Source organism: Chiloscyllium plagiosum, chromosome 14 (genome assembly GCF_004010195.1).
Source record: "Chiloscyllium plagiosum isolate BGI_BamShark_2017 chromosome 14, ASM401019v2, whole genome shotgun sequence".
Taxonomy (NCBI): Eukaryota; Metazoa; Chordata; class Chondrichthyes; order Orectolobiformes; family Hemiscylliidae; genus Chiloscyllium; species Chiloscyllium plagiosum.
In genome coordinates, this window is record NC_057723.1 from 72,988,338 (window position 1) to 73,005,790 (window position 17,453).

General features: G+C 42.4%; 1 protein-coding gene across 3 annotated transcripts in view; it reads right to left on the minus strand.

Moving 5' to 3' along the window:
- LOC122556800 (regulator of G-protein signaling 14-like) overlaps positions 1-16,542 on the minus strand; it is a 93,845-nt gene extending 77,303 nt beyond the window's left edge. For all 3 annotated transcript variants that reach the window (XM_043703996.1, XM_043703997.1, XM_043703995.1), the window contains exon 1: positions 16,414-16,542. In XM_043703996.1, coding sequence (XP_043559931.1) covers positions 16,414-16,461 — 48 coding nt within the window. In that variant the 5' untranslated portion in view covers positions 16,462-16,542. The remainder of the gene's footprint in view (positions 1-16,413) is intronic.
- Positions 16,543-17,453: the final 911 nt, after the last annotated feature.

A 17,453-nucleotide genomic window follows, 5' to 3' on the forward strand; every position in this document is an offset into this window, starting at 1 on the left:
TTTCCCTGTATCCCATTCCTCCTGACCTTCTGAATGAGCCTACCATGGGGAACCTTATCAAATGCCTTGCTGAAGTCCATGTACACCACATCCACAGCTCGACCCTCATCAACTTTTCTAGTCACATCCTCAAAGAACTCGATAAGGTTTGTGAGGCATGCCCTGCCCCTCACAAAGCCGTGTTGACTGCATTTAATCAAGCCATGCTCTTCCAGATGGTCATAAATCCTATCCCTCAGAATCCTTTCTAACACCTTGCAGATGACAGACGTGAGAATTACTGGTCTGTAATTGCCAGGGATTTCCCTATTTCCTTTCTTGAAGAGAGGAATTACATTTGCCTCTCTCCAGTCCTCAGGTACGACTCCAATGGAGAGCGAGGATGCAAAGATTTTCACAAGCGGCGAAGCAATCGCATTTCTCGTTTCTCAAAGCAGGCCGAGGAAAAATCTGGTCCGGGCCTGGCGACTTGTCAATCTTAATGTTTGACAAAATTTTCAGCACATCAGCTTCCTCTATCTCTACCCAAAAGTCCATTCTGCTTCTTTCTCTAGAATTACTGTGGAATATTGGTTTACCACCCTTACATTCTAGAACATCTGGTTCACTGAATGAAGGGAAATCTTCTCATCACTCTTCTTTAAGTGAAAAATTTTAATGTATTTTCTGGGTTACCAAGGTTCCTTCTGGTGGCAACACTTCCTCCTTATTTCTGCATCATCCATTCTTCACAAAACGCCTTCATAATATCAATGGATCTCCCCTTAACCTTCTCTCAAGGAAGAAGACCTTTTTTCTTAATAATCTCTTATTTCTGGTCCTGTTCCTCAGAATTTTCTCCCTGTTATCCTGGTGTGCTCTCTACTGATCTTCCCTCACAAACAAACATCTCCAATAATCAAATTGACATGCCATGTATCTCACTGCTGCTTGGGGAGACTTACTGTACACAGCTTGCTTTCTGCATTGAAGGACAAAGTGATGATTTGACCTTGCAAATACTTTGGGATGTGCTGAGAGCACAACTTACTTTGTACTCGCCCCGATACATGGATATAACACAAAGGAGTCAGCTGACTGGAGGATTATTGCCATGAATTTTGATCAGGCTTGAGAGACAAAGGCAGTGACTTACTTCATAGAGATCTAGTTGTACTGTGGGCTGAATGCTTTCTGTCCTAAAAGGTCATTTGAATTGATACGCACAGGGGAAATGACGCCCAAACTGCTACTATTCTCCACTGACCTCAATGGAATTTAACTGGGTGAGCTGGTAAGCCACAAAATAACTCTGACTTTATTCAAAATAATTTTTATTGACATTGTGCATTTGGGGACTTCCCTGCAGAAGTAGCTCACCTTCAGTCATTTCTTTTCTGCAAAACATAATGAGAAAGGAAATGTGTCTGCCCGTCAACGCATTGGCTCAAGGCCAGGCTAAGGTCTCAGGAGAGCCATTGCTGTGATCAGAGTGAAGAGTGCCGATTTTAATCAAGCAGCAACCTGCTACTGGGACCTCGTAAAAAGTGTAGTGAAAAGTTTACCTCCTCCTTCCTGACATTGGCTTGCCCTGTAACTATCCACTGAGTCTTTCACATGGGTGGACTCAGCATCAGAAGGACATGTTCTTCGTTCCTATCTCTTTGGATAAGAATCGAGTGTTCATTGAATGAAACGGCGAAGCGTGCCATCTCAGGTGAATATAAAATGTCCCAGCCCTACAATTACAAAGGAAAGCAGAGACGGACCCCTCTACACACCACTCTCCACCCAGTACCCCAGTCAAAACCTGTCCCTCAATGTTACCTCTCCTGTGTCATCCCACAGTCTCCAGGCATTGAAGTTTACCCTCCAGAACTCTACTGCAGGAAAGACATTTCACTGACCTCCAACAACCACAACCATCTCCTTTAGAACTAGGCATGATCCAACCAGTGAAGACGTTTCCTCTAATTCTCATAGACTCTCCTTCTACCAAAGCTCATTGATGTCACACTCGGTGAAATGTGGCCTTCTTATCACTCTCCCCTCCCCTCTGGAATCCAGCTCTTTTGTCCATGTTTGAACCAAAGCTGTAATGGGGTTAGGAACTGAATGGCCCTGGAGGAGCCCAAACTGGGTGACACTGAGCAGGTTATTGCTGAGCGGGTGCTGCTTGATAGCCCTGTTGATGGCATCTTCCATCTTTACGTAAATGTCAAAATCACTTAATGACAGGAACTTTTTCTCCATTTGAGTCCATTTATGGTTTCTCCTGCATATTGGCATCCAGATTGCAAGGTCTGAAGTTCAATTTCACATTGTCTTTAGGTCTAAGTTTGGAACGTCCTGTGGCATGGATTTCCAAGTTCAACTGGCAGCACAATGCATCCTTTGGTAGCCAGGAATCTTCCACTCGGGCAACATGACCCACTCAGCAAAGCTCAGCTCTAAGCACCAGACAATCAAGGCGAGATGTGCAGCACTTTGGAAAAACCTCAGAATTGGGAATGTTGTCCTGTCATCTAGCATTGCAGTCTTTATTTGGAAGTTATTTGGCTCAGTAAATAAGTAGTAAGATGGTAGAGGAGCAGTAACAGATTTTTAAGAGGAATTCACATAATTCTCAATGTAGAAATCTTCCATTAAGAAAGAAAGACTCCATCAGAAGGATAAAATGTCCAGGGCTAACTAAGATGGTTAAGGATGGTATCATTTAATTTGGGAGGGAGGGATTAACGAGATTCAATAAAACGTGGAGCTGGAAATAGCACAGCAAGTCAAACAGCATCAGAGAAGCAGGAGATGAATAAGGTGTGAAATGACACAAAGAATAGGGACGGGCCAGATTACTGGGAAAATCGAGGATGTCATTAAAAATGCGGAAGGAAATAGATAAAGCGAGTAAACTGGGAAGAAATACAAAAGCAGCCATTAAGAGTGTTTACAACTATGTTAAAAACGGAAGAAAACTAATGTCAGTGCTTGAGACTTAGAGAATGAGACTGAGGAATTAATGATGGCAAGCAATAAATGGCAGAGATGTGAAATAAATATTTTGTAACTCTTTGCACAGTTGAAGAGACTAAAAGTATTCTAATAATAGTAGGAAATTAGAGTACAAAAGAGACAAAAGTACTTAAAATAATGATTATCACAAGAGAAAAGGTATCATTAAAACTAATAAACTATTAAACTAGTAAAACTAGAGTGGTATGGTGACTCAGTGGTTTGCACTGCTGCCTCACGGTGCCAGAGGCCCAGGTTCAGTTCCAGCCTCAGGTGACTATCTGTGCAGAGTTTGCACATTCTCCCTGGGTCTGTGTGGGTTTCTTCCGGGAGCTCTGGTTTCCTCCTGCAGTCCAAAGGTGGGCCGGTTAGGTGAAATTGACCGTGCTAAATTGCCCATTGTGTTCAGGGATATGTTGGTTAGGTGCATTAGTCAGGGGAAATGCAGCACAATGTGGAGGTGTCGGTGTTGGACTGGGGTGAGCAAAGTTAGAAGTCACACAACACCAGGTTATATTCTAACAGGTTTACTTGAAATCACGTGAGTTCAGAAATAGTAAGATAAGACAGGTGGATGTGTGCCCAGAGAGATGATGCAGGATAAATATCCTTAGACTTCTGGGATTCTGGTTATGGCTCTGGAAGAGATGTCATCTGTTCATTCAAATAAAAACAAAGCTATGCAGGTGCAGAATCCCAAAATCACTTGGACTTGTGACATTAACTTTGTTTCTCTCTCAGCAGATGCTGGCAGGCACGCTGAGTTTTTCCAGCAATTTCTGATTTTGTTTGACACTTGTAAAATCCAACTGGTTGCAATTGGACAGAGCCAGGACTGAATTCCTTGAGGGGCGTTTTGCTAGTCATAGAGTCAGAGGTGTACAGCACGGAAACAAATCCTTCTGTCCAACTCGTCCATGCCAACCAGATATCTCAACCCAATCTAATCCCATTTGCCAGCATTTGGCTCATATCCCTCTAAACCTTTCCGATTCATATACCCATCCAGATGCCTTTTAAATGTTGCAATTGTACTCACCTTAAACCTATGCCCTTTAGTTCTGGACTCCCTCACCCCAGGGAAAAGACTTTGTCTATTTATCCTGTCCATGCCCCTCATGATTTTATAAACCTCTATAAGGTCACCCCTTAGCTTCCAGGGAAAACAGCCCCAGCCTGTTCAGCCTCTCACCCTGTAGCTCAGGTGTTGTTAGTGAGCATGTAAATTAACTCAGCAGAGGAACAAGAATGTTCGAAAACCACACCAAGGTCCACAAAATGCTGGGAGAGACAGATAGAGTGAGGTAGTTGTGTTCCTCTGTAATCTTGCACTACAGAAAACCATGCCACAGAAAATCACTATAGAAAATCATACTGTCGAAGATCACGCTTTGGAAAACATGCTATATCCATTCAGCAGAAAGTTCACATTATACAAACAACATCCAAAATTTGTCAGTCGTGTTATAGCCAATTGGCGCTGACAAAACGGGCTTTATAGAAGAACAACTTGGTAGTAACAAAGTGGAAAATGGCAAATTAATGAGTGGAATCAGAGTAAGGGTGGCAGTAAAGAAGACAGCATATAAATGAATACATGGAGCATAGTTCATAGGATTTGGGAATCACAGAACCAGGTTGCTTTATGGGAAGATCATCTTGTGGCAAAAATGGAAAATATAGACAGGTAGTTAGAATAGTTATAATGGAGGACTTAATCACCCACATATTAATGGGATAATGGTAATGTAAGATTGTGTTCACAGTATTTACTTATCACAGTATATGCCTCGTATAACAGGAAAGAAGGCACTGCAAGATATAATTCATGGGGAATAAAGTAAGTCAAATAAATCAAGTGATAGTGGGCAAACACTTAGTGATTATTATACATATACGTGGACTTCCAAAATCATAGAGTCCCTACAGTGTGGAAACAGGCCATTCAGCCCATTGAGTCTGCACTAACTCTCTGAAGAGCATCCTTTCCCCTACACTATCCCTGTAACCCTGCATTTCCCATGACCAAATCACCTACCCTGCACACAATGGGCAATTTTAACATGGCCAATCTACCTTAAATCTGCAGAGTGTTGGACTGTGAGAGCAAACCGGAGGAAACCCACAGACAAGGGGAGAGTGTGCAAACTTCACATAAGACAGTCGCCTGAGGGTACAATATGAACCCGGGTCCCTGATACTGTGAGGCAGCAGTGCTGACCACTGAGTCACCAAAGTTCAGAATGGCAGTACAAGATGACATTAGTCAATCCAGAATAAGAACAGTCAACTGACAGAGAGCAGACTTCGATGGAACATTTACAGGAATAGACTGAAACCAGAGGTCAGTGTGAAAAATAGGAATTGAACAATGGGCAACTTTAAAAGAGGAGATGGCTTATGCCTTCTAGTGTGAAAGTTAGTTCAAACAAATCCAGAGCTCTCTGTGTGTTCAAGGAGACAGAAATTCAGATACAGAAGAAAAAGTGTGCTTCTGCAGGTAGGGAGTATCACTGAGAATGAAACTGAATACTGGAGGTTCAGAAAGGAGGTGGAAAAGGCAAAGAGCAATCATGAAATAAAACTAGCAGCAAAAATAGAAGGAAATTCCGAAGCCTTCTATTGGCATGTAGTAAATGGATGATGCATTGAGGAGTAGGGTCCAAAAAGGGGAGTTATACTTCAAAGCAAAAGATATGGCTGAGAAACTAAATGAAATCTTGCATCTCTGTCTATCTATGGTACAGATGTTGTTCCAGCCAAGTTTGAAAGTGAAAATTACAAAGGCTCTTGCAATTATCTTTCAATCTTCCCTGGATTCTGGGGTGGTGCTAAAAAAAACTGGAGAATTACAAACATTGCACCCTTTTTCGATCATGCTTGCAGTAATCAATCCACAATTACAGACCATTAGGTTTAACTTCAGCAGTGGAGAAACTTTAGGAAACAATTACCTTTTGACAGAAGTAATAATCGCAGAGGAAAACATGCCGATTGATTGGAAGAGTCAGCATGGATTTGTTACAGGGATATTGTGTCTCACTAATGTGGCGGAGCTTTTTAAAGAGATAGCAGAAAGGGTTGAAGGGGGTTGTGGTGTCCATGGAGGCAGAGTAAAGACAGACCTGTGTGAAAGGTTATAGGTTACAGAATAAAAAGGAAACTGACAATGTGGGAACAAAATTGTCTGAGGGATAGGAATCACATTAATGGCTACGTTTGGATTTGGAAGAAGGTTTGTTGTGGAGTTCCCCAGGGGTCAATATTGGGACCCTTGTTTCTCTTGATACATTTATAAGTAATCTCGATCCTAGTGTGTGGGGATAATTTCAAAGTTTGTAGATGATACAAAATTTGGGAGAATTGGAAACTGTGAGGAAGACGGTGTAGAATTTCAAAAGAACATTAACACATTAGTGGAGAGGGTGAATGGGCAGCAGAGATTCAATGCAGAGGAGTGTGAGGTGACATTATTTGGAACAAAGAACACAGAGAGACAGGATAAAATAAAACATTTCAGAAGCAGGGGGTGCTGAGCATATACAGTATGTGCATTAGTCATTACATGTGGCAGAACAGATATTGAAAGCTCTCAATAAAGCAGTTAGCGTTTGGGGTTTCATAATAGGGCATAGAGGGCAAGAGGAAGGAAGTTATGATGAACATACAGAAGACACTGGTTAGACCTCAGCTAGAGTATTGTTCACAGTTCTACATGTAGCACTCGGAAGGACGTGAATGCATTGAAGAAAGTGCATAAGAGGTTTGGGAGAAACGGCCCAAGGATGAAACACCTCAGTTATGAGGATAATTTGGTGAAATTGAGACTGTTTTCTCTGGAGAGGATAAAGCTCAGAGGAGATTTGATGGTAGGTTTCACAAACATACCTCATAAATGGATTGAGGACCAGACAGGCCAATATTAAAGCATTTGGAAATGTGATGATAATATGGCTTTAAGAGGTGTATTTTGATCTGGCTTTATTTTTTATGAAGAAAAGTTGAGACAAAGGTGATGAGCAGATTGCTCAAAACCAATAAAGTAACCAGCTTGTGAGGCCTTGGGATCAAAAAAAATGTTGGAATAATAGAAGCAGCCTGAATGGGTGGGGTCAAGCTCCCACAGAACTGGGAATTTTAGTTTTATCTTTCTGCCGTTGCTGAGGTCTTGAAGCTGGATGTGGAAGCTCTTAAGTCTCTCACTGTCGCAGCCACAAGCTGGAGTTCTCTTCCTGCTGCTAGAATTGCATGTGAGACAATCTATTTTACTGAATTTGCCTTTGCCAAGGGTGTGTTTATGGGATGTTACTATATGGGAACAATCAATTAATAGTGGTTATTATATATATTGTTTTGTTAAGCATTTTGAAAGAGTTACAGTTAAGCCAATTCTTTTCTTGTCTTTTTTTATTTTGTCTGTGTTCTAACTGTAGTGCAAAAATAAAGTATATTTCGCCAAGTAGTTTGACCAATCGAATTGCATCTGGAATGCAACACCTTACACTTACCTTTAAAATAAGAAAGGGTTAGGATCTAGACTATCTACTTAATATATTTTGAGGGGGTTTGGACTGGTCTTTAACAGGAAAGAGAAACAAACACAATTTAAGAGAAATTTTCGACACATTGAGTAGTTATGGAACACACGGCCTGGAAGTGTGATGCAAGTTCAAATGAAGCTTTCAAGAGATTTGGATGATTCCTATTATAGAAACAGTGTGCAGGGCATGGGGGAAAGGGAGGAGATTAACACTAAGTTAAAATACTCAGAGAGCTGGTGCAGCTGTGCTGGGCCGAATGGCCTCCTTCCACACCATAATGCTTCTGTGTTCCTGTGAAGGCTGACAAGCTCCCTGAAACAAACAGTTTGCATGCTCTGGTCTGAAAGGAAGTGACTGCGGGGAAAGTGGATGAAATGGCTGTAATCTTACACAATGCTTTAGGTTCTAGAGGATTGGATCATGTCAACTCCAATGTCCCTATTCAAGAATTGAGGGAGACAGAAACCAGGAAATGATATGCCATTAAGCTGAACATGTAGCATTGGGAAAATGCTAGAATCTGTTTGTAACAAAACATTTAGAAAATCATAATACAAATTGGGCAAAACTAATATGGTCTTACAAAAGGGAAGTTTTGTTTGACAAATTTATTAAGGTTCTTGAGCAATAGAACATGAAAACCTATCGACGTAAGTGCATTTGTATTTCTAAAAGGCATTTCATAATGTGTAATACAAGGGATTACTGCAGGATACAGAGGTATTCTCACAGCAGAAAATGTGTATGTTATTGCAGCAAGTAACTGGGAAAGCAAATGGAATTTGTTATCCTTGAAATCAAACAGGATGGTGCATGAATTAAGGAAGTCTTGTTCCAGTTGGAGAGAATGATGGCAGTGTGTGTCTACTCTCTATCCAGGAGAGTAATGCAGACTGAGTCTTTGAATATATTTAAGGTTGAAATCGTCAGATTTTTTAAACTATAGGAGAATCAAGGGTTAACAAGTGGGTAAATAGAGTTGAGGCCAATGTCAGACCAGCCAAGACCTTATTGAGTAATAGAGGGCCTACTAATGATGACCTATTGATGATGACCTTTATTACCCATACTTCAAGGTCTAAGTTAACCCTTGATTCTCCTACAGTTTAAAAAATCTGACTATTTCATCCTTCAATATGTTCAAAGACTCAGTCTGCATTGCTCTCCTGGATAGAGAATATATATATATGTATATGCGCACACACAAACACACACCGGCATAAAAAAGCATTATTATAAATACGTACACAGACATAAATACATTCAGAAAATCAGCCATTTGGTTTTGCACTTCACATGATAAGGGTGATGTGTCAAAACAGTATCTCGAAGTTATAGCCTCATAAGTCAGATTGCTGAAATTTCCCAAAGCAATGAACATAGGCAAAGAGTTAAATCCGATGTTAAAAGGCCAGATGCACCCACGCAGCCACCCAAAATACAAAGAGTAGGAGATGCAGACTATCTTGAGCATTACATTATTATGACGGAATTTTATTTTCATATTCGGGATTCCCCTTTGCATGATGAATATGGGTGGTCATTTCCCAAACTTCGTACAAAATAAGAAAAGCAGCAAAATACCTGGGCTTTATTTTGAGTTTAATCACTCTTGTTTTTGATGAGGCGGTGTGTGCACTCAGCTGAAGCAGAAAACAATTGCCTCATTGGGATTTACAGCAGCATCAAGCTGAACTAGGAAATCCACTTAGTTCTTTTGCACTGACTGAGCTATTGTGGGGCCAGAATCGCATATAGACCACACTAACGGTGAACATGTTTTTGCAAAGTTCAGTGTATCAGACCCTGTGACCAGAAACCCGTGACCAACTTGTTGTGATGATTTAGATGATGACAGTTTAGGTTTTGTCAGCCCAATATACTTTTACTCAGAAATGTTCTCATTCAATAGTACATTGATTGATCTAGCACGGGAAACACAACGGTATGTGGGTAAATTCTAAAAGCGTTAGTCAGATGTCAGCAAAGAGCTGACACTCCACAAACTGAGATCCACTTCACGTTTCAACTCATTCACAATCCATTCAGTTAAAATCAGACTTGCGGAAGTTGTGACCTGAAACGTGTTGCTGCCAAATCCCAAAGCCATTTGGGAATCTTTGGGGACTTGCAGTTACTAAATCAGATCAGGACGAATTCTGAAAAACCCCATTTGAAGTGATTGTTAACAAGGTCAGCCAGGTGGACCTCAAAGAATCTGAGTTCCCTGATTGGGGCTGTGAACCTGGTCCAATCAGGCAGCCCTGGCTGACAGATCGAAACAGGAGTGTCTGAGGCTCCAAATAAAAACCGAAAGAACTGTAGATACTATAAATCAGAGACAAAAATAGAGATTGCTGGAAAAGCTCAGCAGGTCTGGCAGCACCTGTGGAGAGAAATCAGAGTTAATATTTTGGGTCGATTAACTCTGATTTCTCTCCACGGATGCTGCCAGACTTGCTGAACCTTTCCAGCACTTCTGTTTTGTGTCAGGAGTTCTGTTCACTTGAAGAGCTAGCTCTGAGGGAGCTTAACGCCCCATGTGTAAATAAAGTGTGAGTTGGTGACAGGCTACCGGCCTCTGCAGAGTTATTTCACCACTGATGACCTTTGTGAATATTACACGCACTGCTAGGGGCCAGGCAAGTTCCTTGGAATGTAATCAGAGCCTGATGACTTGAAAGTTTTGCATTGTTTTCCGCAACAGATGACACTAAAATAAGTGGAAGAGCAAAATGCAATGAGGAAATGAGAAATTTACAAATAGCGATGGATGGGTCAAAATTTGGCAGTGAAGGTTTAACATGGATAAGTGTGAGGTTATCAATTTTGGTCAGAGGAATCCAAAGGCAATTCGTTATCGAAAGGGAGAGAAACTTCAGAGAGCTTCAGTGCAGAGGGATCTGGATCCTCTTGCATGAATCACTGCAAACTAGCCTGCAGGTACATCAGGTAATAAGGAAGGCAAGTCGAATTTCGGCACTCACGGCTAAAGGAATGGAGTACAAAAGTATGGAAGTGTTGCTACAACTGCACAAGGCATGAGTGAGACCACACCTGGAATACTGAGTACAACGTTTGTCCTTTTACTTAAGATTATGAGATCATAAGGCATAGGAGTGGAAGTAAGGCCATTCGGCCCATTGAGTCCTCTCTGCTATTTAATCATGGCTGATGGGTGTTTCAATTTCACTTACCCACACTCTCCCCGTAGCTCTTAATTCCTTGCGAGATTAAGAATTTATCAATCTCTGCCTTGAAGACATTTAACGTCCCACTGCGCTCCGTGGCAATGAATTCCACAGGCCCACCACTCTCTGGCTGAAGAGATGTCTCCTCATTTCCATTCTAAAGTGATCCCCTCTAATTCTAAGGCTATGCCCACTGGTCCTAGTCTCCCCACCTAACGGAATCAAATTCCCAGCATCCACCCTTCCTGAGCCATGCATTATCTTATAAGTTTCCATTAGATCTCCCCTCAACCTTCTAAACTCTAATGAATACAATCCCAGGATCCTCAGCCGTTCATCGCATGTTAGGCCTGATGAGGGACGTAATTACATTGCAGGTAGCTCAGTGGAGGTTCACAAGGTTGAGTCCAGAGGTGAGAGGTTTCTCTCGTGAAGAGAGATTGAGAAGTTTAGGCCAATACTCTCTGGATTTTAGAAGAATGAGAGGAGATCTAATGGAGGAGTATAGGATGCTAAATGGACAATGTAGACACAGAAAGGATGTTTTCTCATGAAGGGCAATCTAGAATTTTAAGTTAAAGGGCAGTAGAATTAAAACAGAGATGAAGAGAAATTACTTCTTTCAAAGTGTTGGCAATCTGATCCGCCAGAACATGGTCGATCCTGGGACATTCAGTAAATTTAAGGAGAAGACAGATTTTTACTTAGTAAAGGGTTGAAGAAAGCAGCTGAAAATGTGTTGCTGGAAAAGCGCAGCAGGTCAGGCAGCATCCAAGGAGCAGGAGAATCGACGTTTCGGGCATTGACCTGCTGCGCTTTTCCCGCAACACATTTTCAGCTCTGATCTCCAGCATCTGCAGTCCTCACTTTCTCCTCGGTTGAAGAAAGCAGGCAGGCAAGTAGAATTGAGGTAGACATGAGATCAGTCATGATTGTATCAAATTGTGGAACAGGTTCAAGAGACTGAATTGTCTACTCCTACTCCTAGAATTCTGACAGTGTAGAGGCAGGCCGTTGGGTCCTCATTGACCCTCTGAAGTGCATCCCACTCAAACCCACCCCCCCCCCCCCACTATAACCCTGCATTTCCCATGGCTAACCCACCTAGACTACACTTTCCTGGACACTGTGGGCAATTTCCCATGGCCGATTCACCTAACCTGCCCATCTTTGGACCGTGGAGGAACCTGGAGCACTCAGAGGAAATCCACACAGACACCAGGAGAATGTGAAAGCTCCACACAGGCGTGAAGTCACCAAAGGCTGGAATCGAACCTAGGTCCCTGGCACTGCGAGGACACAGTGCGCTAACCACTGAGCCGCTCAAGTTCTTAACGTTCTTATTATTCAACCTGATGTCATGTGATATTGCCATTTGTCAATAAAGCAGGGATAACATGCCCATACAAACAGGTGTCTTTGTTTCACCAGGAGCTCGAAGACTAATATTGAAATTGATCCCTGATGAAAAGGTTGCGAGTACGTTCCCTGTTGCTCATAGCAGAGATATTGGTGTTAATGTGACTTGCTTGCTAGATTCAGTGAATAAATATCTGGCAAGTACGAGCATTGTGTATCCAAGGAAGATTACTTACAGCTGACCAATTCAACACAATGTAGGAACAAATTACTGCAGACAGTGGAAGCTGTGCTGAAAACAACAAATGCTGGAGGTCACAGCAGGTCAGGCAGCGTCCATGGAAAGAGAGCAAGCTAATGTTTCAAGTTCAGATGACTTTCTCAACAGAGATGAAGTGTGAAGAGTGAAGGGGAGGGGGCAGCATTTATGCTATTGGTGGAGTGTGAGGGGGTGGAGTGCTGGGGGAGAAAGAATGCTGATAGTTCATTTTAAGTAATCGGAATGTGAGAATGGCAGGACAATGATTTGTCTAACTGCCGGACTGAAAAGGACATACAGTCCCACTGGGGTGATGATTTGCAGATGCTGCTGTCGAACTGGGGTGGACAAAGTTAAAAGTCACATAACACCAGATCATAGTCCAACAGGTTTATTTGGAAGCACTAGCTTTCAGAGCGCTGCTCCTTCATCAGGTGGTTGTGGAGTATAAGATTGTAAGACACAGAATTTATAGTAAAAGTTTACAGTGTGATGTAACTGAAATTATATATTGAAAATATATGGGGTAGGACTTAATCTGAACTATCAATGTTTGTTCACACCCCCAGCACTCCAAATCCCCACCTCCCTTAGTATTGCATTCTCCACAGTTCACCTCAGCTCTGATGAAGAGTCATCCAGACTCGAAGCATTAGCTCGCTCTCTCTCTCTCTCCATGGATGCTGCCTGACCCACAGTGATCTCCAGTGCTTGTTGTTTTGAATTCAACCCAAAGCCTGTTTCAGCTGAACTAGGGGTCACTATTTAAAAGAAAAGGCCAACTGTTTGTTTCCCGTGTCTGTTTGCGGAGATTTGGAATTCTCTCCCCGAAAAGGGAGAGGAAGTGGAGCCTTTAAATATTTTTAAGGTAGAGGTGGATAGATTCTTTTTAAGCAAGGGGGCAAAAGGTTTCCAGGTGTAGGCAGGAGTGCAGAGCTAAGGTTATAATCAGATCAGCCATGAATGGTACAGTATTAGCTTTAATGGGCCAAATTGCCTGCCACTACAGCTTTCATTGTGTGTCTGTTTATGGATGTTGCTGACATTCCAATCACTGAAAATTCTCTTCCTTCGTAAACGTTCTGTTGCTTCTCTCTAGTGTGCGGGAGAAATCATGAACCTGGAACCTACCATATATACTCGAGCAACAGTCAGATTTTAAGGTTAAATTTATGGGGTCGGTTCTTACATGGATACTATGTTTGTGGGGCTGAAATTCATGCCCGTCAAAATTCACGTCGTGTCATTAGGTGAAGCCCAACTGGTGTTAATGTGGTTCGTGTGTATACGGTAAATGGAATTCCAAACATCTCAACCAGGAATCCCCTTAGACTTATTAGCCCTAACTTCTCAAGTCTCTCTTTATTATTCAGCTCTGGGAACATTCTCACAACTTACAAGAGCGTGCTGTGTCAATTTGCTTTGTTTTCCTTTGGGTTTTCAAGGTTGTGGGTGGATCATTGTCAGGGTCTTTAAAACGAGACAGTGGAACAAAGAGACACGATTTCTGCTGCCTGGGGGATAAAGTGCACAGTTTCTTAATGACTCAATCCTGTCACGGGCAGCAAACATATCTCTGAGACGCTTCATTCAGAAGCTCTGACCACATCCTATTGAAAGGGTTAAGGAGGTGTACCAGTGACTTACAGCTTTCTGAATGCACTGCACCTTAGATTAGATTAGATTTACAGTGTGGAAACAGGCCCTTCGGCCCAACAAGTCCACACTGACCCGCCGAAGCGCAACCCACCCATTCCCCTACATTTACCCCTTTACCTAACACTACGGGCAATTTAGCATGGCCAATTCACCTGACCTGCACATCTTTGGACTGTGGGAGGAAACCGGAGCACCCGGAGGAAACCCACGCAGACACGGGGAGAATGTGCAAACTCCACACAGTCAGTCGCCTGAGTCGGGAATTGAACCCGGGTCTCTGGTGCTGTGAGGCAGCAGTGCTAACCACTGTGCCACTGTGCCACCTTATCACAGCTCCACCTCTTGAATGTGTATTGATTATGCCACACTTCAAGTCCCCAGCAAAAAGTTTTAACCTGCTACATCCTGAACCTTTTCCCACTGTAGTCCCACTTGGAAGCTTGAAAGTTCCCACAACTCCTCAATGAGTAGTGGGAGTACACAGAAAAGCTTTATAAGAAGCTAGGAGAGGTTCTCCTTTGCTGTTGTAATCCCATTTGGGATCTAAACCCTCACTTGGAGAAGACCTGCTTTAATCCCTTGGTAAATCCCAAAATATAGGAGCAGAAACACCTTCTATCATTAGAAATTGTTTTATCAAAAGGAACAAAGGTGTAAAAATAATCATTACAGATCTTAGAGCAGATATACAGGCAATATTTTCACATGATTTTTGTCATTTATGTAAATGATTTGCATGTGAATATAGGTTACGAAGTTTGCAAACGACACCAAAATTGGAGGTGTAGTGGACAGCAAAGAAGGTTACCTCAGATTACGATGGGACCTTGATCAGATGGGCCAATGGGCTGAGGAGTGGCAGATGGAGTTTAATTCAGATAATTGTGAAGTGTTGTGTTTTGGAAAGGCAAATCAGGGCGTGACTTAATAGTAAGGTCATTGGGAGTGTTGCTGAACAAAGAGACCTTGGAGTGCAGGTTCATAGTTCCTTGAAAGTGGAGTCAGAGGTAGATAGGATCGTGAAGAAGGCGTTTGGTATGCTTTCCTTTATTGGACAGAGTATTGAGTACAGGAGTTGGGAGGTCATGTTGCAGCAGTACAGGACATTGGTTAGGCCACTTTTAGAAAATTGCATGAACTTATGGTCTCCTTGCTATAGGAAGGATGTTGTGAAACTTGAAAGGGTTCAGAAAATATTTAAAGAATGTCTCCAGGGTGGAAATGTTTGAGATATAATCAGAAGCTGAATAGACTGGGGCAATTTCCCCTGGAGCATTGGAGGCTGAGAGCGTGATCTTATGGAATTTTGTAAAATCATGAGAGGAATGGATAGGGTGAACAGCCAAGGTCTTTTCCCTGGGGCAAGCAAGTTCAAAACTAGGTGTGACGGGAAAGCATTAAAAGGGACCTAAGGGGCAACCTTTTCACACAGAAGGGGCTGTGTTTATGGAATGAGCTGCCAGAGGAAGTGGTGGAGGCTGGTACAATTACAAGATTTAAAAGGCATCTGGATGGGTAAATGAATAGGAAAGGTTGAGAGGGTTTGGCCCAAATGCTGGCAAATGGGAATAGATTAATTTAGGATATCTGGTTGGCATGGAAGAGTTGGACTGAAGAGTCCCTGCTGTACAAGCTGTATGACTCTATGACTGTCAATAAATTTGTCTGTACATCATTGAACAGTTTTGCAGGGCAACTTCCCACGGTACTGTATGACACAACACATCACAAGTTGCAGAAAGTAGATCTTAAGCCTTCAATTCCTACCCAAGATTCAGCATGCTGTCAACCAATACAGACATGTCATGGAAAAGTAAGCTTTTCTGAATAAGCAAGCAGTACAGTGCCAGAAGTGTTCAATTATTATGTGTTTTTAGCATATCATAGGTCAATTTCAGTGGTAACAAACTATTTTTTTTCCCCCAGCAGGGAATATTCTCCCTCTTTTTCCTTTGAAGGAAATTGACCCTCACGTCATTACTTGAGTCATTCTACGCAACATTAATGCAATGCTCAAGTATTATGAAAAGGAATTATATAAATGTCTGTTATCAGCCGGTTATCAAATTTTCACTGCAAGATTGCAACCCGTAGTCTGTGGTGATCACCAAGAGGTTGGGTAACTATAATGTTATCAAAACCTTTCTTCCAGAAACAGAACAGTTGAATTATAAACAGCTTCACAGTCTATGCAGAAACATATCGATTTATTTGACTTTGATGCCAGTGTTGAAAAGTGTGTGAATTAATGAAAGAAAGCTCACGCCCCGATTGTTTTAAGGTGAACACAGATATAAATCTATGTGAGTGACACGCATTCTTTCAAAATACGAGCCTGAGAGAACAAACAGTTCAACGGATTCTCGAACTTCAACAACAAAGTGCGAGCCAGACCACAATGTCATAAGGTACTCACCATCTTTCCATTAAGGGCAAGCTTTGTTTTTCCTGCCATGTCTTCCATCGACAAAACATTTAATAGCTTCAACAGAGACTTGTTGGAAAGAGGGATGGAGATCTACAGTAGTGGAGTACTCTAACGATCCTTTTGTACCCAGATTACTGCTGTCAGTCTTCCTCAGGAAGGACTGTCATAGCAACAGACCACAGGAGGAAGTGGTGATCTCACCCCGATGAACCACCCTTACTTCACTTCAGTAAATGAGGATGGATGTTCACACCACATCAATACTTATAATTTTCTACCTGATTAAGACACATGCAAAACTTCCCACAGGTTATTTGGATCTTATTCTAATGGAAGCAGGTTGGGATTGGGGGTTTGGTAGATTGGCCCCAGAGAGAGCTGCAAGTATATCAGGATTTGAACACACAAGTCTTTGCGACTGGGGTACTATCGAAAGACATTTTCTCTGATTCATGGTTAAACACAGCCACGTCCGCGTCCACAGGCTGGGTGGGAGTAAGAATATGGCTGTAGGAGTGAGAGGGAAATGGTCATGTCATGGTGGTGCCTCTGGACTAGTAGATCCAGAGGTGATGGGTTGGAGGCAAATCTTATTATGGCAAAGGGAAGTTACATCTCCTTTATGAAACTCGTATCAGAAATGGTGAGCACAATAACTACCTTATGAACTGTCGTCAAAAGCCATCACATTCATTGCTGTCTTTAGGGAAGGAAATGCGCAGACCTTTTCTGGGCTTTGGCTTACACGAAAGTGGTTGATTCTGGGTTGCCCTTAATAACTTAGCTCAAGGGCAATTAAGGTTGGGCAGCAAGAGGACTTCCGAGATGTGGGAAGGTGCCTGGGCAGCCAGCGAAAGGGAGATTTGGGTTTATACAGCTGCAATCATTTGCCCCCAAGACAGGGCTAGGTGCTGGAAGGTGGGGTCCAAACCTCCTCACCCACAAGGAAACCTAGAATAGAATCTTTCCCATTTACACAATCGAGATACTCTTGCCTGCTGATGCCCTGCTGAAGGGTCTGCCTGAGA